Genomic DNA, 25,241 nt, shown 5'->3' with positions numbered 1-25,241 from the left:
TACATTTGTATCCAGCGGGGGGGGGTGAATATATTGAGACGAGGCAATTCATAGACAGGTGATTGATGAGCATTGGTGGATGGTGGCAATTCATGAATAATGCGATATCTGCTTTAAGAAAGGGTCGCGTGCTACCCCGCCTCCCTCACCGCCTCCACCACATCTCCCCCCACCCCCTCCACGTGTCGTGTATCCGAGCCGATCATGCGGCAGTGCCCGGGGGAACGGCCCCTCCGCCGATCACTCTGGGAGTCCCCAGAATCGCTGCCATCCTCCAGCTGCAGCAGCAGCAGCAGGCGCATCCTCGTCTGCGCACGCCCTGCATCCTGCCCAGCGTTCCGCCCTCCATCCCTTCGGCATCCCCTCCTCGGCATGGCGCTGTCACTGGGGTTCGGCCGCGCCCTGCTGCGCAGGAAGGCGGACGCGAGGGATGTGCTCATCGAGCGCAGGAACCTGGTGACCGTATGCCGGTGTGTGCGGACTCCATCCAGTACAGGGGGGGGAGGGGGTCTCATCCATGCGCCCGTGTGATTTAGGATTTTTTTTTATATTCACACCGCACATAAGCGTCCGGTGTTGTGGCGAACGCAGCGGAGGCTTGTACGTCTTCGGCGAAGATGGCTCGTGCGCGCTCGTGCGCGCGTGTTCTTTGCATTGTACCTGCCTTGCGTGGCTTGCGCTGAGCGTCTTGTGTGGTTGGCGTGTGTTATGAATGTTGTGTGTGTGTGTGTTACATTTATGTTCTGTATGCCTGGGTCGTCGTCCGATGTGTGTGTGTGCGTGATGCAAGGGGTGTCCTGTGTCTGTCTTTGTGCAATGTTAGTCCCGCGCATCTTACGCGGATAGTCTGTCTGTCTTATATGGAGCGACCCGTGTGCATGTGTGCGTGTGTCGCTTGGGTTTCCTGTGCGCCTTATACACTCTGGATGCGCGTGTCTCGCACGGAGACTTCTTGCGCGTCTTGCTGGGATGTTGTCTTGCAGGAATAGTTCCGTGTCTTGAATGGACATCGCTTGTGTTGTGCATGTATGCCCCCCCTCCCCCCTCCCCGTGTGCGTTGAATACTCGTGACAATATCTCGAGCTATCATTGATGCCGCCCTCGTGCGTGGTCTCGCGTGGAGTTTGTCCAGCGCATCTCACCCATGCACGTGTCTGCTGCGAGTGAAGTGCACGACCGACGACCGTGTATCCAAGTCTCTGGTGTCCGTGCTTTTCGCTATGATTTGTCCCTATGTATGTTGGACTTTTTTCGCACCGTCCGTAGCCAACCGTGCTCATCGGATGTCCTAATACTGTATAGTTGGGGGTCATTGGGTACTGCGTTATATTCTTCACAAGCCTCTCTTCGCACATGTCAAAGGTGCAGTATTTGCATGGCTAGTGATGTTTGACTTGGCAGCCGCATGCATGGGGATGAAATTAATTAAATGACATGACCTCTGCACATTTAATAAATTAACCTGTTATTTAAAACATTCACTCGCACGTGTGTGCGATATTCATTAACAAATTATCGATTTTTTTCAAGGCGAATATGATCAAATATTACTGGTTTTAATATGTTGTTTAGGTCTTCGGATTTGTTATTGGGACAGTAGCAATGCGTGTGCAATTGGCACACACATTGCAGTGTTTTAGTTGTGCACATCAAAGGCTGATTGCAATCAACGATGCCGGGCTCCTTTCAGTGAATGCTGTTGTGAAGCACGGCTCCTCTATCCACGCTTGCAGCTACGTGCTACTTTTTGCATCCAATTTGCTTGATCGTCGGTGGAACCTTTGGGAAAAAACCGAGTCTCCCGTGGTGCCATGCTAAACATAATAGATATGCGCTACAGGAGAAGAAGAAGATGCATGCGGTGACATAACATGGTTGGTTGGCATGCCCCCTCGTGCAAGGCATTAATGGAGGGGGGTTCTCTTTCCATAGCTGGCACGTTGGCCCATCTAGCCTGTGGGCCATGGTGCAGCTTTCACTAACCTGCACCACCTGCATCGTTCAAAGCTACGCCACTGGGTAAATGCATGGGTTTTCGAGCTCGCTACGTGCGGTGGTGTAGGCTGGACCTGACAGCAGCTTGCAGACGTGTTGAGTCTTGAGCGCACCGTTACTTGTGTAGAGAAGCTCCCACGGATGTACTCGGAGACGAAGGTATGTTAAGGGCTTTCGCCAGGGTTTATTAAAGCTTATCAATAATACACAGGGTACACACAACTCCCAGGGGCTAGGGGTCCTACTCTGAGTCCGGGTCCCTGCCGGCTAGCTCCGGTCTCTCTCTCTCGTGTCGGATCGTGGACTCTGCCGACTCCACCGACCGGAGAGAGAAGCACCTCTACGGCTACCACCGGCTTCTCCCCAGACTCCCTATTCGATCCCTCTCTCTACCCCTGGTTCCCTCTTCACCCTTCTTACTCTACCCGTTCCCACAGTGACCCCGCTTAGGTCACGGGGTATCCCTTAGTACCCTAGGAGACGTGACTTCATCGCACTGAACGGCACACCTGACGTCACGTCCCCATTTTACTCCTATACATTTGTGTAGTGTAGCGCTCCATGCGTCTCCGGGATGTGTTCGTTCCGAACAACTCCCGTTACACTGAGACGGAGGAGAATAAACAGCTATACGGACATCACATTTTCTGTTAAGAAAATTGCGTGGGCACAGGAAGGACACGTCTCTAGAAGGAGTGCTGGCCTGTGGTGGAGACGAACATTGGAGTGGCAGCTCATGGGAGGAACGGGCCAGAGGACGCCACCACAGAGTGATGACATCAACTTGTGTTCGGTTGCTCGGCTGCTTCTTACGTCATCGCAGAGCCGTGAGGGATGGAGAAGGCCTTTGTCCAGCAGGAGATTAAGCATGGCTAATGTGAACTCCCAAGGGTGCAGTTGTACACGTGCACTTATTGAGTGAATCTGTATGCTTGCACGCAAGTCTGAAAGTGGAGATGCGGCTTGAGTGCTTTATGAATCGCTGCCACGTTACCGTGCGGCTCTGTGCAGGTGCTCGCCGTGTGTACATCACCAGGGGAGCCTGCAACTAGTCAGAACAGGTCCTTTGTGCTGTGGTGTAGCTATCGAGTGTGCAGGTGGTCAGATTGCTCTTGGACCCGTGAGCAAGACGAGCCCAGCCGCTGGGCTGCAAATAGGGGGTGGGAATATTGTTCTTTGCGCAAGGGCACATGCCAAGCATCGCCACACGACTCTTAATGTACATGCCGCTCTGAGTACAATCAAAACTCATGATACGCTGTGAATGATTATGGATGGTGAAATAACACGGACAAATATCCATCTTTCCGCATAACAAATCCATTTTTTATTCCATTAGGCTGTGCAATTTCGGAACGAGAGCTATCCGGCAGAATTTGTTTAAGCCAGCAAATTCGGTACCAATTTAAACCACCTATATCCCATGAGATTCAGAGGATGAAAAATGGTTCAGATTTTTCCTGAGAAAGCAAATGCTGCTGGATCGTATTTCTGGAAGGTCCACTGCCTAATAAAGTAAAACAAACTACATTTTGTCAGGAGAGATATGATCTCTGCAATATCAACGAGCTCTTGATTTTAAACCACATTACGCAAGGGGTTATAATCATGTACTGCTGTCACCTTTGTCTATGAAATCTGATAAAAGTTGCAACAATATTGTCGGTTTATCTCAAATTAGGTCATTTTAATTAATAATCTATACTTTAATTATGTCAATCTAGATGCGAACATTAACACAAGATCAATTGGACTGCATTGAAATATGATATTTATATGCTCTTAATACTACCGAAAAAAAGTATTCTCAATTGTTTCTAATTATGATGTTGACTTCATGCCAAGATAGTATTCATTCCAAACTCGAGCAGTCATCATCCTATGCATTAGGAAATGGCCAAATGAAAGCGATATTACAGAACTACATCTGAGACCCCTTCAAGTGACCTTCTTAGCCACACAGAAGGGGGCCCAGCATTTTTCCCATCTGCCCTGCTACAGGGAATGTCTGTCAAAATTGCAGTCAAACTGAAATATTTTTTTCCCGTTAATTCTCAGCTGGAAACTAGGCCAATTAAGTTTAAACAAAATATTAGTTTTTTGTTTGCAGTCATTTGTGACCCGGCTGAGGCTGTAAACTCACTATACTTGGCAAACAAATGTCATCACGGGTGGCCGAAGCTTGAATTCAAATCTCGGTGGTGCAGCCTCGGTACTCTGACCCGTCAGCGACTCGGTCACATCAGCTTAATGAGATCATTGGATAATGTTGTAGATTGTGACTTGTTCAGTGAGGTAAAATGTGTAATGAGGCCTTAAACTGGGACCTCTACAACAGCTTTTGCTCAACAATAGCAATCGTACCAATTTTTTAAGACGGATCACCTCGGAAGGAGAGGCTTGGGGAGGGCTTGCTATGAGCTGATGGTAACATCTGGTCGGTCTGACTTTCTGTAATCGGTCTGACTTTTTTCGCACAGCTGGCAGAGTGGGGGTGTCCTGTTTTTTTAAAGGAGTTATAGCTCGCGTGTAAAAAAAAGATAGATACATTTCTAACAGAGATTGCACTTTCATCCCCATGTACCTACATTTCACAGTAAAGCCACGCAAATGAACACTTTGCATGGCTTGATCGTAGCAGATTTCACCAATATCCCTTGCAAAATTGACTCTTCCCCAAACTCATTGTTGTTCAGAGGCTGCACAGAGCCTGCATGTGAATACAGAGGGGGGGGGGCAAAACATCACTGCTTAAGTGAAATCAACCGGTAAGCAGTTACTTTAACATGCAAGCATAAAATCCGTGGTTGATAAGTGAATGTGCGTCCTATGCTCAGGAGGTTATAATTCCAAGCATTTTCCATCGGATCAAGTAGCTAAAGTCTTTTTTTGAGAGTTGTGGTAATGGGCGTTTAATGGGTGAGGGTGGTAAATACGGAACAAAAGACATTCAACATCGTATACGGCTGAATGTGCATTGCCTAGTACCATTTGCACTTACAATATTATACTCATTACCAGGATATACTCTTACCGAATGAAGGATTACTTATAGGTTCCAGTGCTGGTTTTGCAGATTTGTAAAAATCTTAAATGCAGTATAATAAAAAAAAAAGTATATACAGGATCAAGATTGAAAGGCAGCAGTGGTACAGTATAGGAATTAAATCTTAATTGGAGCACATTGTAATTGGCAGGAAATTAAAAATGCGCACTTGCTTTACAGCCATTTGACAATACTCAATGCCGTGTGATATAGCCAGATGGAGTCCTTGACTCTAAAATACAGTACACGAATGGTGTTTGGGGACCAAAAGTGGTTTGTGCTCTGCACTATGAACCCAGCTGCCTCAGTTCGCTATCATGGCTAACATTCGTGGCAAACGATATATGAACTAGTCTCAGGACCTCTCCTTCACCAAACCACACTGCTCGGTGAAGTATGCTGAAACAACTCCCTCTTGACCAGTGTGATGTGACCTTCATCCAGCAGTTGATTCGGAGGGCTGAACGTAAAAAAATATATGCAATGGAGAGGTGGTTACGTTTTTTCAGGTGGTTTATTGATGCTCAAATACAAAACCGGTAAGAGACTGTCATCTTGGTTCTTTCGGTAAAGTCACGTAGAAGGGAAATAATAAAATAATAAAAATAAAACATAATAAAATAATTCTCACGACGTTTCGGCCACAACGCAAGCAGCCGTCCTCAGGTGAAGACCAGGTCTGTCGGGGAGACAGCGTCTGAATGAAACACCACCACGCTTGGAGCATCAATAAACCCAGCTTAAATAATACGCTCCAAGCGTGGTGGTGTTTCATTCAGACGCTGTCTCCCCGACAGACCTGCTCTTCACCTGAGGACGGCTGCTTGCGTTGTGGCCGAAACGTCGTGAGAATAATTTTATTATGGTTTATTTTTATTATTTTATTATTTCCCTTCTACGTGACTTTACCGAAAGAACCAAGAAGATGAATCCCTGCAGTCACGAAAGCTTTAAATCGGTAAGAGAATGGTTATTCTGTCTCCTTGCATGGTACATGGGTTGTGGTTTTGGACTTTAGAAACGCCCATGCCCAAATCGTCTCGAATGATCCCCCCCCAAGTTCTTCAAGTCTTGGAAGTCACGCAGTCCGGGTGGCGCTTGGATTGGTGATCACCACGCGCAGCAGTTTGTTTTAGGCTGCTGTATTATGTGGTGGGCAGCAGTGGGCAGTGCAGACAAACACATTGTTGTGCTGCACTTCTATGCACCCAGGTCTACACCCCCCCACCGTAATCAATGCGCATTGACCAGCGTGGTGAAGTATTATCAAATAATTCCCATGACCTACATGGCATGAAAAGCCCCTTATCCAGCAGTGGATTGATAAACGGCTATACATGGCGATATATTCCAGAAACATTGAAAACGTAATACTTGGAAGCCAGCTGCATTGCTCTAACCACCGCCTCTGTCTATAAATAAAGTTTGGCTCCGGTGATAAAGTCTATAGTGGATGAACTTTGTTTTGTAAATTGAAACAATTACACTTCTTAACGTTTTGCTTGGCAATTTTAGCTGCTGGTAGTTTTTTGGCGCAGTCGCACCACTCGTGAGATATCTTTCCCCTTGGGGACTGACTGCGAATGTCACACTGCACTTGTTTGTCACGTGCACTATTATTAGCATGGACACAGTCATGAGGTTTGAACTATGAGACGTTATAATACGAATGTTCTGCATTCGATGTCGACGTTAACTGGCTCTAAGCGTGAAGAGCACTGACCAACTTCACGCCCAAGCCTTTGGCCAAATAAGTGATCCGTATCACTGGTGATGGAAGCTAATTAGTGGTATTACTATACAATTTTTTTTATATAAATTTTGTTCTCCCAATAATTCGATTTGGCACCATATAATATGAAGTGTCTGTGCAGAAATGCCAGAGTGCATAAACCCATGTGTGTGTGCCAACATCCCGTGGGAGGAATTCACGGAACTACTTCTGAGGTCTCTTCAAGCGATTCCCTTTTATTCATACACTAGAGGCACACTTGAACACACAACTACAAATACATATTCGTAGCGTGGCAATCGACAATATTATTTTTTTCTAAATTCTCAGCAGAAATTTAGCCGAATTACGTTTTAAAAAATTACCCAAATTAAATGTCACGGATTTTTTTGGTGCACTCATTGGTGACTGGGCTGAGAGCGTCACCTCGCGAAACCATAAATCCCAATTTAATCATGGGTTCTAGATTTGAAGTTTTCGTGACTGCAATAATTTATATTCTTAGGTTTTTTCGGTAAAGTCACGTAGGTAAAAAAATTAAATTAATAAAAGTTAAATAAAAAATTAAATAAAAATCACGTTTCGGAGGCAACACAAGCTTCCGTCTTCAGGTGGAACCGTCACAGCACAATAGCTGTATCACTTGATAGCTGTATCACTTGATACAGCTATCGTGCTGTGACGGTCCCACCTGAAGACGGAAGCTTGTGTTGCCTCCGAAACGTCGTGATTTTTATTTTATTATTATTTAACTTTTATTAATTGTAATTTTTTACCTACGTGACTTTACCGAAAAAGCCTAAGAATATTAATCATGGGTGTTTGCCCAGATTCAGAAGTCACTTCTTTGTGCTCTCACTCCAAAGCCAAACTCTTGCTGTAGTCTACATCGAACAGCCTCAGCTTTCTCAGACCAACTCTTGTTTGCGAGGCAATGTCTGGCACATGGATCACACATTTCCCAGGATGTAATTTGATACTGTTGCAGAATAATGTTAACGTTGTGCTCAATTTAAATAACCTATCTGAGCACTTTCCCTTTAAGTGCTTTGTATGATGGCGATTCGCCTCCATTAGATTAACTTTGATGTGAAATTCGCCACATCAACCAGCATTAAGTTTTATTAAATTTTAATGAAGCCAGCTGCTCATTGGTATTTCCCGTACATTTTAATTTGGGAGGAAATTTTTACTTTACACACCATTTTTTTGCTGATTATTTGGTGATACTGCATTATTCGTGGTGCATAAGCACACTTTTTTAAAATCTCAATACGTCAACAACTCTGGCCTTAAAAATAAGACTGGTTCAGGCAACGGTCCTCAATAGCATATTTACGTGCTATAAAAAAGGCCCATTTTTAACAGATTATTTTGCAAAAGTTTTAGTATGGTATACTCTTATTCTATATTCAACGTTGGAGTTTTGTAGCAAAATTCAGGAGTGATGTTTACAAAAATAACTATTTTGAGTCAACATTAGATTTTTAAAATATCAACGCTAAGATAGTAACTGAGAGGAAATATACAAATGTTAATTGCATAAAACTGGAGCTTCTGATTTCTGTTTTGGAATTTAGCGTCAGAACTTCACATTTATTTAAATTTTGTAAAAAAAACTCTAATTACTCTCTGACTGCGCGAGTATTATTGCATTATGAAAGCGCTCATCAGGAGCATATCACAGCCTGCGTCGTTATATACAAACCGGGGATGATTATTGGCATAAACAGTACAGATTCACATTGGACTGTTCAGGCAGCCCCATCAGGTGACACTTAGCGCACAGCCGATACAGTAAGTAATTATTATAAGGCGAGTTTTTTTAAACTTCGCTGGAGTGTTCCGTACGGATGTCTGCACTGCCTCTCTGCCGGCATCACCACAGTCAGTTTGCACTGCTATAATCATAGCAGGTACCACCATCGTCAGTTTGCACTGCTATAATCATAGCAGGTACTACCACAGTCAGTTTACACTGCTATAATCATAGCAGGTACCACCACAGTCAGTTTGCACTGCTATAATCATAGCAGGTACCACCACAGTCAGTATGCACTGCTATAATCATAGCAGGTACCACCACAGTCAGTTTGCACTGCTGTTAGATTTTTCAGAGTAGGTTTGAAATATAAATTTGACCCGGGCAACACCGGGTACTTCCCGCTAGTTGTTTAAAATTTCGAGTTTTGATACGAGTGCCTTCTTAGAATCACCGGTTCTCTATGCACATGCAATTGTGCGTGCAAAGATGCACACTGAATTGAGTGCAATGTGAACACATCTCTCGTGTCCTCGGCCCACAAAGTGCACAATATTTGTCCGAAAATTGGTGCGTGCTTAAACGGCGTGCATAACCGCACACTGAGTGCCATGCGCACAGAACATGTGCAGTGCGTGACGGCACTGTCACATTCTGCTGGCGTGTCAGCACAGGATAACTTATTTTATCGACTGCCACATTACCCACAACTCTAATTATTTTTGCGGTATCTGTAGGGTCTGCGTAAACTCATATTATCCGCGAGACTGATTTTTTTTTACATAACAGTAATATTGCAGATAATCCCACGGATAATAGGAGCCACGATATTGATGCTTTTGGCTAGCCATCGAACATAGATGGTTACTGCATCGCCTGCTTTTAAATGCGCTTCTGCGGCCGTATGAAACGCTCTTTTTTCCGGTGTTGTGAAGTCACTGAAGCTATGCACTTTTAAATCATCTAGATTGCAAACTAATTTCTTTAGAACTACGTTTTGTGTTTAGTTTGTTGTCCTTCCCCCGTACCTTCGATTAGCCTCGTCGGCTTCGTACGGTGTGAAAGATGTTCAACATATACATACATATCACTGTGGAGTTCACCTTTATACAGCAACTAGAGATGGCTTGTGTATTTACGTGATCTATAAATCCAACTACAGTATGTTGTATTAATACGAATACTGTGTGCAGCGGTGGTGCCATCCCATGGGGTGGATCCTAACTAGCCCATCCTCACCCCTTCAACCCCCCTGATGCATCACCCACCTCCTAAAATATATTTCCATGACCCAAGAAAACTAATTAGTACAATACGAATAAACAGGAAGAAGTTTTTCTGAGTTTTCATAACAATAATTTTGAAAGATCCCCATGATTCGCGGGGGCCATTGAACTGATCTGGATCCTACAATATTTTTTTTATGGTCTGCTTATGCCTCCCACCGCTACTGGCTGTGTGTTCGTCTTGTACGCACTGCATGGGCAGAATTTGTTTAATTCTTTATTTTTAACTGCTTTTTGTGTTTAGTTTGTCGCCCTTCCACTGCACCTCCGCTAAGCACGGTTGGTAAATAGACCATTAAGCAAAAGCATGAAGCAAAGCCAACAAGCAAACTCCGGTCATCCTTGCAGCGGCTTTTTGCTACCCATCAAGAAAAGACGGCCACTGCATCGTGTGCTTTCAGATGCGCTTCTGCGGCCATCTGGAATGCTCTCCCTTCCGATATTGGGAAGCCACTGGAGCCATGCACTTTTAAATCCTCTAGATTGAAAACGAATGTCTTTAGAACTGCTTTTTGTGTTTAGTTTGTCATCCTTCCCCGACGCGATGCATGGGACGATTAATGGGGTGTGTGCATTTTCAACACACGCACATACGGGGTCACAAGGCTTAGTCTAATTTCTGCTCTTATCCTGCAAATGTAATACTCGCAAAGTCTCTGCCAGTTTGTTCCTAATAAGTAAATACTATTGTCAAATGATCAATTCCCCTCGGGGCAATTGATTTCACAGGAATCACGGGGTTAATTTGTTCAGGCAAATGAAGGAAGGGGGCTGCTTGGCCCAGGGGCTAATACTGTGTCGAAACACTGAGCCGGAGATTCTCCATTTGATTTCGCACGATTAGACTGGGTTCTTCTTCATCGTCACAATTCCACGGTCTCACTACGTCCATCAGTGACAACTGCTCAATAAAACGATCTTTAAAAATCTAGTATTTTTTTACATATTTAAAACCCGTGAGGAATGAAATGTCTTTGGATTGATTGACGTACAGCTGACTCTTGGATAGCAGGGCACAGGAGAAGGAGCAGCTTCCCTAGTGTGAATAATAATAATAACTATAACAAGTTCTATGGCGCCTTAACACAGCAAGGCATTAACAAGGGCGCCGTTTGTACGCATCTTAAAACTTCTATCACACAGCATGTAGCCAACCGTTCTGTAACAAGAGGCTATGTTAAGAATGCTTTGATTCCTATTGCTATTATTTTGGTACAACATCGCATATCGAACCATCACGTAGCCACCCAAATCCAATTAACTGCCCATACCGAGTGCGGTATTTGTTTTACGGTGTAACTCTCATTTTCAGTTGATGTTCACCAATCTGACACTTTCGCATGCAGACATTCTTAATATTGCATAAATTCGCTTTCAAGCAGTTCACACTTTATGTTTGTCTTGTAACCTATTTGTGCTCAGTGTAACTGTCATTCTCAATGGATGTTCGCGATTCTGACTTTTAAACCTTTCCCCCTCGTGTTATACCTTCCCTCGCTGCTCACCTCCCTCTGTGCACCTTGGCCTGCCACACTGGGCCCTCTGTCTCCTTCTCCCTCCTCAGGTTTGCAGTCAAGGCCTTGGTGGAGAGGGGAGGCCTGGAGCCCGTGGGCGACTCCTCCGAGGAGTTTGTCAACTTCGCGGCCATCTTGGAGCAGGTGCTTAGCCACCGCCTCAAAGGTACCCACCAGGCACCCACCAAGCACCCCCTTTAGGGTTGCCACCTGTCCTGGTTTTCCCCAAGAGAGTTCATTTTTTTTAGAGGTTGTTGTCCTTGGAAATATGTACGTCTTCCTGGGGATTCATCTTCTTGGTTCTTTCGGTAAAGTCACGTAGAAGGGAAATAATAAAATAATAAAAATTAAACATAATAAAATAATTCTCACGACGTTTCGGCCACAACGCAAGCAGCCGTCCTCAGGTGAAAAACAGGTCTGTCGGGAAGACAACGTCTGAATGAAACACCACCATTCAGACGCTGTCTTCCCAACAGACCTGTTCTTCACCTGAGGACGGCTGCTTGCGTTGTGGCCGAAACGTCGTGAGAATTATTGTATTATGTTTTATTTTTATTATTTTATTATTTCCCTTCTACGTGACTACCAAAAGAACCAAGAAGATGAATCCCTGCAGTCACGAAAGCTTTAAATCGAAACTTCTGGGGATATTAACCCTTTCCCGTTCCAAGACGTCTGCAAGTTGCAGGATTGGGTTTCCCCAATCCTGCAACTTGAGCGTTCATTTTATTTACGCCTCTCTAAATAAAATGAACGCTCAGCGTTCATTTTATTTAGAGAGGCGTAGCGTCGCTGTTTGTAAAGACGTAATCGCCGCAAAGAACTGTAGCGACACATCCGAACTCTGTGATGGCTGGTGTCAAACTCTGCCACGCACCCTCCGGGAATTTAATCCGAAGAAAAACTGATCATGTACACGTACTTTATCGGAATGGCAAAAAGTGAAAAGTCTTAGTGTTTGTCAGATTTCCAATAATAGCGCACCACTCGGGTCAATGGATATATATATGTAGTTCTTCTCTCTCCTTGATTTCATGAGATATTCTTCTTCCCATGATATGTCTTGTATCTTAACTTCGGAATTGGCAACCCTATTCCTCCAGGTGGCACAGTCGACCTTCCACTCTCCCAGTGCTGGTGGTGGGCAGTAGCCCGTCGCTGTCGATTGTTTTCCTCTTTTTATTTTCGACAAGCGGTGATAACACCACAATTTTCACCCTGGGTGTGACATTAAACTGCATCCGGTTGCGTTGCAAAGAAAATACTGTTGAGCAAAGGAAGGCGGGAAACTTACTCAACTGGCCTCCACTCGGGTATGGCTCAGGAACAAGAGTACGGAAAGGGTGGCACTGCTAGAGTCAAAAGAGAAGGCTTGACTACGCTGAGCATTGCTTGCATATCTTGCATATCTCATAGGTTATATATCTCCCGGGGTACACTCTGTGCAGAGGCAAGAGGCAGCTGCACATTTGAATGTGATGCAGCTTCACTTTGCTGATTTGAATTAATCAAAAACGGCCGTGACTGTTGTGAGCGAAAAACGTCGTGATCGACTGGTTTCTTTTATTTCAATCTAGTGAGAGCCCAAAGAGACAAAGCTTCTCATATGCGTAGGAGACATGGGTAAATTAACTGAAATAACAATAATTTACAGCTCTGTGTTAATCCGTTAATAGATAAAATCCTCCCCGTGCCGTTTTGGTCGTGGGGGTTGTTTGACCATATTTCGCCATGTTGGTTATTGCACTTTAATAAAGGGGTTCCCAGGATCAATTCACCCGGCTAGTCAATGCAGATTGGCGAAAGAGTGGCTCAGGTTTGGATCCGATATCACTCGCCACTGATATTATAGCCTTGGCCGGGAATTGAACTGAGGGCGCCGTATTCGTAATGATGTGCATTAACCACTGCGCAACTATTTCACCCCCTGGATAAGGAGGAAAGGCAGCGCTGTTTGGCGGCACGCAGAAGGGTGCAGCGTTTAAAAGTTAAATGCAGGAAGAATGCAAATGCATTTTAGGAAAAATTCACGTGTGATTAATATGCGAGAACATGAATTTCGTAATGAACAAATATACGTAATAAGATTGTTTTGCAAGAAAGACATTCAATTAGAGATAAAATCACGTACTAAATTGCATATTACAAAAGTAATAAAACAATCAGAGCTGTCGTTATAATAAATAATATTAATTAAATCTTTTTGGGGGGGGGGAATCTGCTCAGGTTGACAGTAGATCAGCTTCTAATCTAATTACATTCGTGTTTATCAGTCAGTGATGTAGTCTGAGAGATTGGAATGTACTCATGATTGTAATTGTATTGAAATGGCAGGGGAATATCTTGTTTGCACATACGTACAGTTTTGTGTGCGCGCGTATTAATTGCACATGCGAGTGGGATTGTGAGAATTCATTGATCGGGGCATGTTTTCTCCACCCCCTTGAAGCTTTAGAATAAAAAAAGCCCTGATAATATACGATATACCAGACGAACCAGTGGGATCACAGACTCGCATCTCATTTGCAGGGAGCGTCCTGGCACGATGACGGCAATACATTAGTGTCACATTAAAAGGTACAAAATCAGCAAACTCATCACCTTAATATTGCACACGGGAGTGATCGATCACGTTAGACGTGTAAAACCCGGGCGGTTACTATGAACAAATCACCTGCAATGCACCCGATCTCAGATCATGGAAAATCAGCAGATTTCAGCCTGGATATTATCTTGGATGTATGCAGTAAGCATCTAGAACTTATTTCGCACCGTACGTATCCGACCGTACTAATCAGAGGGTGGACCCCCCAGCCCTGTCACAAACAAGTTGTGATAGGGCTGCAGCCTCACGTCTTGGCGCAGCATAGGGCAAGTGCAACAGAGCACGTTGTTGCACGCTAGTTGAACGCTTCCACATCCACGCTCCCCAACTTCACCAACACACTGACCAGAGTGACGAAGCAAGCTCGAATGATCCCCACAGCCCGCGCGACTGTCGGGAGGCCCTCATCCGGCATTCAGCAGTGGGATTTGACAAAAAATTGGCGTACATGTACGCGCGTGCGACTTAAGGGTATTAAAAAATACACATTACATTGTAAAAAAAAAATGGTGTAAGTTGTGTGTTTAATTAGTTGGACGGAAGTAAAGTTAAGTGGCAAAATAGATACGTGTTGAATCTTGTTGCTACGTCGTTTTTAAATGGATGGTCCTTAGTATACAAGCTGATTCAATCGGTGTGCTGTTGGGATCTAACCCATTACAGTCAGATGGGTATTCTACTGTGTAGAACCACTTACTATATCGTGCATGCATGGGCACATTGCACGTTTAGACAGTGGTGCTTTGAAAACATTGAAATGCTGAGTTTCTGAAGTGTTTTTTTTCTTCTCACCGCTCAAAAAGCCTTGGAATTTCATACCAAAATCCAGCCCTTGCTCTACTCTAACCAAGAGTTCATGGCTATTATTGGAGGGTTTATTGTTATTGTGGGTCAGACACACTCATTTCATGACAACGGTACCTTGACGAGGAAGGGTTTTGAAAAGCACGTCCCCCCAAGAAGGCAGCATTTGTTGATCTTCTCGTTCGACCCGTCAGTCTCCTAGTGATTTTACTTTGCTCGTGCATATGACTCGAATAGCAAGTGGAGCCCTCTGGAAACGTGCATGTGTGACGAAGACCCCCTCCCCCATGTACGGTACCGCAGTGTGCCTCTGACTCAAGGTACATTGATCATGACAGCAATTGCATGGGTGAGTAGCCTGCCACTCAAATAACTTGCCAATCAGCCAATGCATACCTGTCAAACCCTTATTAGTGCCTATCTTATTACAGACCAATTCAGACCTTATTGTTCACCCCGTGCCCTTATAAATCTCAACGTTCATCCTACAAAGTCCCATCACAAGGGAGAAACACAAACAAATAGACCAAAAAAATGTGCCCGTATTCAAATGGCTGTACGCCGTATAGACCTGAAAACTCAACTTCCCTGTGCAAGTATAGGGGTAAATCGTATGGGTTGACAGGTATACCAATGGCTCAACGATTGTATTAATTTCGACCAGAGATCACGCACGGAGGGAATAATCACAGCGTGTCATCTGTGGACACTTAAGTATCCCATGACAATTTTCTGTCCACCTTCCCCAGAAACCTTTGACACGGGTGTGTGCGCTTTCCATAATCAAAACATAATTGAAAAAAATAATTCCGTGACATTGAGGGGGCTGGGTCACTCACGGGTCAGAGCAATGATCCAGCATCTTTGAAATCGAGGTTTTTTGCCACATGCGACTAAACTGGGTTCTCAAGCTTAGCGAGTTGATGGTTTCAGCCTGGTCTTCGATGACTGAGAAATAACATGTAACATTGCGTTTGGTTTTGCACTGAATATGACTAATTTCCAGCTTCGAGAAATAAAAATATCAGTTTGACTACCACGGAATTAACATTTCACTGCAGCAGGGTGTACTGTAAATTGTCATCCTGGATTAATAAAAGCTCACTTTAAGGGAATTCAAAGACAGTTGTGTGATATTGCATTCCACAGATCCTTCTATTACATGAGCTTTTTAATGCCACGTAAAAGGGTTCAGAACAAGGCATTATTTTTTTCCATGACATATGGATGATAGCGCAATTAGATGAAAATATTATGCTATTTCCAAGTGTTATTAAGGTTTGATATATCACAGAAAGTGCATTTGTTATGGTGACATCTGTGCGTGGAATTTACAACCATTAGTGTGTGGTTGTATGAATATGAATTCTAGATTTGAAGCTTTCGTGACTGCAAGGATTCATACTTAGTTTTTTCGGTAAAGTCACGTAGGTAAAATATGAAATAAAATTTTTAAAAAATATATATATTAATTTTAATTTCATTTTTTACCTACGTGACTTTACCGAAAAAACTAAGAGTATGTATGAATATGCTTTAACGAATTCATTGTTTGTGTGCAATGTGACGTTGCGTTGCAATTTAAAATCTGCTTGTTCACGAACGTCAAAACGTGTGTGGCCCAGTGGTGTCTTTCTCAAACCACAGTCCTGGAAACCCTTCCACAGTGCGCTGCTCTAGGAGTCACCGGTCGTTTCGATCTCTCTCCGATGTGTTTCGGGTTGTACCGCGCATTTTTCTGGCATGATATTCACGTCCAACATTTCCCTCCGCTTAGCGGGAAGCTTCGTAAGTATGTATGTTGAACTCTTTCTCACTGTACTTAGCTAACCATGCCAATATGAGGTGCGGGGGAAGGTCAACAAACTAAACACAAAAAGCAGTTTCAAAGAAATGAGTTTTTAATCTAGATGATTTAAAAGTGCATAACTCCAGTGGCGTCCTATTATTGGAATAAAGAGCATTTCAGACGATCGCAAAAGCCCATCTGAAAGCGTGCGATGCAATGACCGTCTTAGTTCGATGGCCAGCGAAAAGCCACTGCACGAATGACCGGAGTTTACTTGATATTTGATGCTCCTTGACGAGATGAGCAAGGTATTGTGGTTCATATTCATTCGGCAACCAGAAGCCAGCGCAGCTCAGCGAGTACTGGATGGACACAGTCATATATTGCAATAAAGGGGTCCGAGCAATGAGCCAGGAATCCTGTGAGTGGGTGATTAAAGAAACTCCCAGCACGTGGAGCGAAAATATTCAACTATTAAACTATTTTAGTGTTTTACCAGGTAAGGCCTACTGAGTTATATATATATATATATTTTTAATTCAGAACCAACCTGGCCACAAATGATAGCTCAACGAAGTGGCTCATAATGTGAATACTCCTAACCCATGTTTCTAAATGTGGAGAGAAAAACCAGAGGACCCGGAGAAAAATCCACGCGACCAATGGGGAGAACACGCAAACTCCAAATGTACAGCAGGCGTCAGGCTCGGAATTGAACCCACGACCTCCTGTATACCAGGCGAGGGAGATAACATCTCGCCACCGCGGCGCCTGTGCAAACGTCAGACGCTGCGTATAATAACACGCGGTACAACCCGACAACACGTCGGTGAACAACACAGCACAAGTACAAAAGCCTACACAGTCGTAATCTGTTCCATTCATATTCAAATTAAGCCAATAGATATTGCGTGTCCCTGACGGTCAGTAATCGGTGAAAGCTGTGCAGTATGTGGGTCATGAGGACTTTATATTGAAAAGGGCAGGTTTATATAATAGGATTGTATTTGGTCTCGGAGGCAAAGTGAAGCATTTGTTTGGATAAGCCTGGGTTTATCTGTGCTAGAGTCTGACTGTTATGCTATACTGCACTCGCAATTACTAAGGTCAAATCTGCTTCGGCTTTGCATTCAGATGAGATGAACTGCAATATTTGTCACCAGCGTACTTTACACACAATGCCTTCCGAAGACCGAGCAAATTGTGCATTAGTTACAACCTTACAGCGTGGAAGATGCTCACGTTACAGTAGTGTCTCCGTTTGCGAATTTGACTGTGGCATTCGGGCGGTCTGGTTGTGAGTCGGCCTCAGCGAGTAAGAGCGGTCGCATGGACTCATTTGCGACTTGAATGGCGACTTGCGTTGCTTACGTAGTTGCCATCGAAGCAGCGTGGCTTACTCCCAACGACGCAACATCATCATAGTCGTCGTGAGCCATGCTATATCTACTGCTGCCATTCTAATCACGTGCCCGATACTGTATACACATACGGCCAGTGGCAAGGGCACAAGAATAAGAAGACTTTATATGATTCCTAAGACTTGTACGTAGTATAGAGGTCTATAAACAGCTTACTTTGCGCTAATTTTATAGTATGCAGATGTAGTGCTGTTACAAGCACTGAATAATTTTAGGTCGACTTTGTTTTTCTTGTTATCTTATGAATTAAATAACTGAACATTAACAGCACTTTGTCAATGCACTGCTGGCTGGATGAAGCCTTACACATGCCGTGTTAGTCTGTCATGGTGGTAGTTCGACCAGACCTCACGTTGGGGTGGTGGCGGTGGGGGAGGTGAGGGGGTTTGGTTGGTTGGTTGCTTGCTTCAGACATCACTCGCCGCTCATGTTAGCCGTGGCAGGGAATCGAACTCGGCTCGCTGGGTTCACGTGGAGCGACAGCCACTGCACCACAACTCTCCCAAATGTAATTCACGTTAACCAATTTAAATGTTCCGCTGCCTATCACGGTTTCTATGCGTGCATGTGCCGTTCAGACATGCCATGAGAAATGTGAAAGTACTGCTGGGATTCACCTCGTTACTTAAATAGCACATCATAAAATTGGCACTATTCGGCGCATTATGCTGTCGCACAGCATCACTTGATCACCGCTGAGACGAGGGCTTTTAAGACAGTAACTTATGAGGCCCTACTTTCAGCAATGGCTAGGGAGTAGCAATTTCCATGTAGTTCTCTTTGAGCCATTTATTTGGTGATGCTGCATTGGCCGTCATACACAAGCGCAGTACAAATAATAAAAACAACTCAACAAATCCATGAATAAGAGTGCTGTATAATGAAAAATATATAATCGGTGATGTTTCGGGTAATGAGCCTTATTCACGGCACATGTATACAGTGAGAAAATGTATTGCTACCTAGCACAGTCACATTTTGCATGATTTTGCATCTTCTTTGTCTTGAGTGCTTAATTTGCTATGCTATATTATAAAAATGCCCGGACGAAATCCAATGCGCTCGCCTTATCTATGTTGGCGGTCCATTTTTTGACAAATGCAATATATGTAGCAGTTATAGCGTGACAGTGTGCAATTAAATTCAATATGCCATTTTATAATGTGCTCAAAAATTGCACTAACATGCACTGGAAGTAAAGGGAAAACTTTTGACATTAAGTGATGCACATAGTTTCACTTTTTCTTTTTCAAAAGACGTAAGATGGAATCGCTCCCATCGAGCGCCGATCTGTTTCGTTTGAGCTGTGCGTTGACATTTCACTTCCCCGGCTGACAGGCAGAGCTAATCGCACGACTGACATGATTATTATAATCTTGCCTCCTGCTTGGACAATTTCTAAATATCTGCAACTCATGGTGGCTCTCGCGAATTAGTTGCTGGGGTATGTAGACAAGACAGACGGTCAATGCGAGGTACTGGAGCGTAGTGTGGTTGGTATGGAACCTATTCGTCTGCTGTATGATATTTGAAAAAGCAACAGACGAGTTTGTGGTGCGTTGAGTTTAGGAAAGCCATTCGATTGTGTCCGGGGTCACCGGATGGATAACATTTGTACCTCTTGCAAAAGTGTGCTCAGGTTTCGCTTGCTCTATGCGGGTGCGGTGTGTGGGATTTCGCATACTTTACACGCGGCTCACCTATTTCTACCAAACATTCGCTCTATGATGCGGATTGAATTCACTAAGATGCTGCTATGCGGTCGGACGTGGGATAATAATTTTGTGTGTACTGTGTGTGTGTGTGTACTGTGTGTGTACTATGTGTGTGTACTGTGTGCACTGTGTGTGTGTACTGTGTGTGTACTGTGTGCGTACTGTGCGTGTGCTGTGTGTGTGTACTGTGTGTGTGTACTGTGTCTGTACTGTGTGTACTGTGTGTGTATACTGTGTGTGTGTACTGTGTGTACTGTGTGTGTACTGTGTGCGTACTGTGCATGTGCTGTGTGTGTGCACTGTGTGTGTGTACTGTGTGTGTACTGTGTGTACTGTGTGTGTGTACTGTATGTGCGTACTGTGTGTGTGTGTGTACTGTGTGTGTACTGTGTGTGTGTACTGTGTGTGTACTGCGTGTGTGTACTGTGTGTGTGTACTGTGTGTGTACTGTGCGTGCTACTCGGCAAGCAGTTGTCTCTTCGTGCGGTTTCGCTTTGTGCGCCGTGTTTTTTTGGAACGCATCTACTACTACTACCGCGTGAAGCGATGGAAACCCGCCGTGGGAAACGATCGGTAGAACATGGAGCCCCCTTGTCCAATTTCCTTTCTTGTTGTCGTCCAGTGCCTGGGCCTCTCTGTTCCCCGTGAGCTACGGTGCAATCGAACCACCTGCACACTAAATACATAGGCCACTAACAGAATTTGTATTTCCTCACCAAATTCATCGGTAATACCGCTTATAATGTAAATATACACACCAGTAGGCTACGTAGTATCTTTGGGAAAATATGTGAATATACTGGTCAATGCGGGTTGGTGAATGTAGTCTGCATAAGCATGGGTAGTATAGATGTACAGAACCGCGCCGTGGTGGTGAGATGTTAACTAGCTCGCCTATTATGCAGAAGTCGTGGGTTCGAGGGTTTGATGGAGTCTCTTTCCCCGTGATCACTTGAATTTTGTTCTGGCTCCTCCGGTTTTTCCCTCCACATTTAGAATCAAAATGCGTTTAGAGTATTTGGCTGCTATAAATTTCCACGTGATAAGCCACTTCGTTGAGCTTATCATTTGCGGCCAGGTCACTTCTGAAAAAGAGCTCAAAACTCATTGTGCTTTACCTGGTCAAATATAACTGGAGATCTGATATGATCGGGTGCATTTTTTGTGATTTGGTCATTAAGTCAGATTACATTATATTAAACAGATTCCTGCGGAGGGAGCTGGTAGGAACGTTGGGTTGCTCGGTCAATGGCCAGGGTCAACGGCGGTGTGGTGTATTCCGCAAATATCCCCGACTGTGAGGGCGAGAACTAGCCGGCGTGAGTAGGTTAAACGTTGAATTTTATAAGGGCACCACGGGGTGACCAGCCCCTTCCCCACCCAGCCCCACCCCTCCCCACCCCTCCCCACCCCTCCCCACCCTCCCCATCCAGCCCCTCCCCACCCTCCCCTCCCCACCCAGCCCCTCCCTGCACGACGGACGGACGGACACAATAATCCCCTGTGGGCTGGTGTAACCAGAGGTTCCTACCAGTATTATTGCTACTTATTTGCTATCCATCTGTAATAAACGACTGGACCACGATGTCTGGCTCAGTGTCCTTTATTCGGTTCGTGCTGTACACCCACACGGCTGTCTTTACTCTGTAGCTTCTCCACGGTGCTGACTCCAATGTCGGCCCGATCCACAACAGCAGCTCCGCTGCTGTTTCTCTCACACAGCCCCCTTTGGCTGTACTCGCTGCAACTCCTCTCCCTCCGCAGCTCTGACAGCCTCTTGCTGTCTCTCTCTCTCTCTCCGCAGCTCCTCCTGGCAGCCACACCGCTGCCTCTAACATGCAGCCCTCTCTCTCTCTCTCTCCGCAGCTCCTCCTGGCAGCCACACCGCTGCCTCTAACACGCAGCCCTTCTGGCTGTCTTCTCTGCAGCTGCACACCACTCCGCAGCTTCCTCTTATCTTCGGGGTTGGCTCCCGATGGCCGTCGGCGCCCCCCCCTCTCCACTCTCGCCCGCGTGGCCTCACTCTTTTCCGCTCACACCCCGACTGCCTTCCCCTTCCGGTTTACCCGCTTAAGGCCCCGAACCTTCCCCCCACGTCACATGACTCCACCCCCCGTGACGTCACATCCGGAAGGTCGCTTACGCCCGCATTACACCACCCTCCCCCGTAGAAAAATCCCAGCCGACCTCGGCTGACCAATAGCAAATCGTAATGCGGCGAACCGAGCTTCCCCCCCTAAAGGACACTAAGCATATAATGTAACAGCAAGAACAACAACAACGCAATTAACATCAACGAACGTACAAAAGCATGCAATAAATACAACTGTAAGAAAAAAAAAATAACAAGACAGCAACAATCAACGAAACGTAAGCGATTTGGAACGTGTGCGGGTCGCCGGCCCGTCCCGGACGGTCGGCGGCCCACTCGCAGAACGGGAACGCGATGAAAGTCGAGGAATGACAGGGGGTAATCCCCCTGTCGCAGCTGGAAGTCCACCGACGTCCCGTGTCCCTAAAGAGTTAGTCTTGGGCTTGTCCTGTGACCGTGCCCGCAGCTGGGTCGGAAGGGCTGCAGGGCTCGAAGGTCCCGCAGACCTGGCAGGCGTCCTCCGAGCAGGGCCCCTCGTCCCCCGCAATGTCACGGCCGGCCTGTCTGTTTCGGAGGATCTTTAGCCGACTTGACCGGTGCCGAGGCCTCCTGCTGCGGCGGAGCCGGGAAGCGGGCCCAGCAGTCTCTGGCGTAGTGGCCCCTACGCCCGCAGCGGAAACATTCGGCCTCGTTGCGCCGAAGCGCAGGCCTCGCCTCCTGACGGCCCCGTTCTGGTAGCGCCGCGCGCGGTCTCGGCCCGCCGCGTCCCGTCCATGGAGCGGAGGCGGCCGTCAGTTGTTGAGGGCCCCGGTCATCCGGAACATAGACAGCCTGCGCAGGGTTCCACCCCAGTGCATCCTCTTCTTTGACGGGCCCCCCCGTCCACGCCGTCACTTGTTTCCAGCGACGGAGGTTGAATTGCGCATCGAGACACTTAGCAGCCGTCCGGGAAGTTAGCTTCTCATGCCCACACACAGGCATGGGGATCCCTAGATCCCGAGACAGCTCCAACATTTTCCCTAATATGAGAGGCTCGAGCAGATCCTGTGGCGTCTCAGGATAAGCTGCCATGGCCAGCTCCAGCACCGCACCCCTGAACGCCACGGGCGACTCCTCTGGTGCTCGTTGTCGTTGAGCGAATCGCCGATGCGCATCATCTGGTGGCTCATAAGCATCGGCCATTTCTTGAAAAACACCACATAAAGTTGCCTTCTTATCGGTCGTTATGGAACGGAAGAATCGGACAGATTCGTCGTCCAGGAGAGTCGGCAACACCTCCAAAGCCTCCGCATCGGTCCATCTTGCTGTGCGTACCGCCGCCAAGAAGCGGCAGGCGAACGCGCTCCAGTCCCCACCGACGGAAAATTCTTTAACCGTTGTAAGGTGGCGACTCCGACTCCTCTTCCCGCCGTCTTCCAATGGTGGTGGTTGTGATGGCAAATTCAAAATGGCGTCGGCCCGCGGCGTGGCCAAGATGGCGGTTTGGCGCCACGGAGCGCAAAATGGCGGCCTCTTGCCGCGTGGGCAATGGCGGCGGCAGGACAGGCAACGTGGCGGCCCGCGGAGCACCACTTGCATCTTCCATCGTCCCTGGCGCGACGAGATGGCATAGATGCGCCAGGACGTCCTTAAGTGCCTCCAGTTGTACCGCCATCGCTTGCCATCATTGATCCGCGTCTGATGATGTCGACGGACCCGCCACCGCGCCAACATCCTCCACTCCCGTTCCCGTGGTCGCCTCAGCCGGGCTCTCCTCCACCACCCCAACAGGATCCGTGGTTGGAGGGAGTTCGTCGTCGTCGGACGAAGAAGCCGATGCAGGCGCCGGATTAACTTTCTTCCTCACTTGTTTCGACATGCCGTTGCACTTCCGACACCAGTGTAATAAACGACTGGACCACGATGTCTGGCTCAGTGTCCTTTATTCGGTTCGTGCTGTACACCCACACGGCTGTCTTTACTCTGTAGCTTCTCCACGGTGCTGACTCCAATGTCGGCCCGATCCACAACAGCAGCTCCGCTGCTGTTTCTCTCACACAGCCCCCTTTGGCTGTACTCGCTGCAACTCCTCTCCCTCCGCAGCTCTGACAGCCTCTTGCTGTCTCTCTCTCTCTCCGCAGCTCCTCCTGGCAGCCACACCGCTGCCTCTAACATGCAGCCCTCTCTCTCTCTCTCTCCGCAGCTCCTCCTGGCAGCCACACCGCTGCCTCTAACACGCAGCCCTTCTGGCTGTCTTCTCTGCAGCTGCACACCACTCCGCAGCTTCCTCTTATCTTCGGGGTTGGCTCCCGATGGCCGTCGGCGCCCCCCCCTCTCCACTCTCGCCCGCGTGGCCTCACTCTTTTCCGCTCACACCCCGACTGCCTTCCCCTTCCGGTTTACCCGCTTAAGGCCCCGAACCTTCCCCCCACGTCACATGACTCCACCCCCCGTGACGTCACATCCGGAAGGTCGCTTACGCCCGCATTACACATCCAAGCGCCACAGGAGGGAGACCTCATGGCTCGCAAATTCTGGTTAGGGGTTGGCTCAGTCGTTCATTTCTGTGGTACAGTAGTCCCTCGTTATTCACGAACCTGCGAATCGCATCTGGATCTCTACACGACTGCATAGAGAGAGAGAGAGAGAGAAAGAAATCGAGGAGATGGAGTGATGAGAGAGAACGTGATGCGAGAAAGTCATGAGATAAAGTGATGAAAGTGATGAGAGATAAAGTAATAAGATAAAGTGATGACATAAAGTAATGAAAGTTAATGTGATGCGAGAAAGTGACGAGATATAGTTACGAGATAAAGTAATGATAGAAAAAGTGACGATATGTATAATGTATGTATTTCTTTATGGTAATTAATTTTAAAAAGATGGTTTTCCGTGGGCCAATATCATCATCCGCAAAATGTTCTATTCACGAGCTGCTCCGGAACGTATCCCTCGCGAATAACGAGGGAATCATGGAAACAAATTGAGTACTACTTTCTATGTTGTCAGCAGCGGTTGTGCTATGGATAGGCCTTGCGATAGGAATGTATCATTTTAATCACTGGCTCAAGGGTGCAAACAGGACTGTCACCCTACATTCGTTTCAGTGAAAACCGCTTTTGTTTCCTTGGCTGTGCGAGGGTTAATAACAATCTTGATTTCGAAAGAAAAACATAATATGGAAATGAATGCACTGTTAAAGCATCGTTTAGTTAAAATGTCTTCACCGTCAAGACTATGATTACCATCCAAATCAAGCAAATTCTTTAGAGGAAGGTGAGAATGTTAGATTCCAAATTATATTGGTAGCTGCTCAGTCAAATGTACCATAGGCGAGTAGAGTTTTGTTCCATCTGGACTTAAAGCTTTCGTGACTGCAGGAATCCATACTCTTTGGTTCTTTCGGTAAAGTCACGGAGGTATAAAGTCATGAGATGAATTTTATGTTATACCTATGTGACTTTACCGACAGAACCAAAGAGTATAATAATAATAATA

At 46.1% G+C, this 25,241-nt stretch overlaps 1 protein-coding gene across 3 annotated transcripts in view; it reads left to right on the top strand.

Annotated features, from left to right (window-relative positions):
• The first annotated feature begins 249 nt into the window (after positions 1–249).
• The window catches only part of LOC144719901 (RUN domain-containing protein 3B-like), a 97,375-nt gene continuing 72,383 nt past the window's right edge, over positions 250–25,241 (top strand). For 2 of the 3 annotated variants that reach the window (XM_078596218.1, XM_078596227.1), the window contains exons 1-2: positions 274–470; positions 11,386–11,501. In XM_078596218.1, the coding sequence (XP_078452344.1) occupies positions 373–470; positions 11,386–11,501 (214 nt within the window). In that variant the 5' untranslated portion in view covers positions 274–372. Of the gene's footprint in view, positions 471–11,385; positions 11,502–25,241 lie in introns of all 3 variants that reach the window. The other variant, XM_078596236.1, reaches the window with a different exon arrangement.

This window comes from Lampetra planeri, chromosome 1, assembly GCF_965212315.1.
Source record: "Lampetra planeri chromosome 1, kcLamPlan1.2.h2, whole genome shotgun sequence".
NCBI classification, from domain to species: domain Eukaryota; kingdom Metazoa; phylum Chordata; class Hyperoartia; order Petromyzontiformes; family Petromyzontidae; genus Lampetra; species Lampetra planeri.
This window is presented reverse-complemented; position numbering and strand designations above follow the sequence as displayed.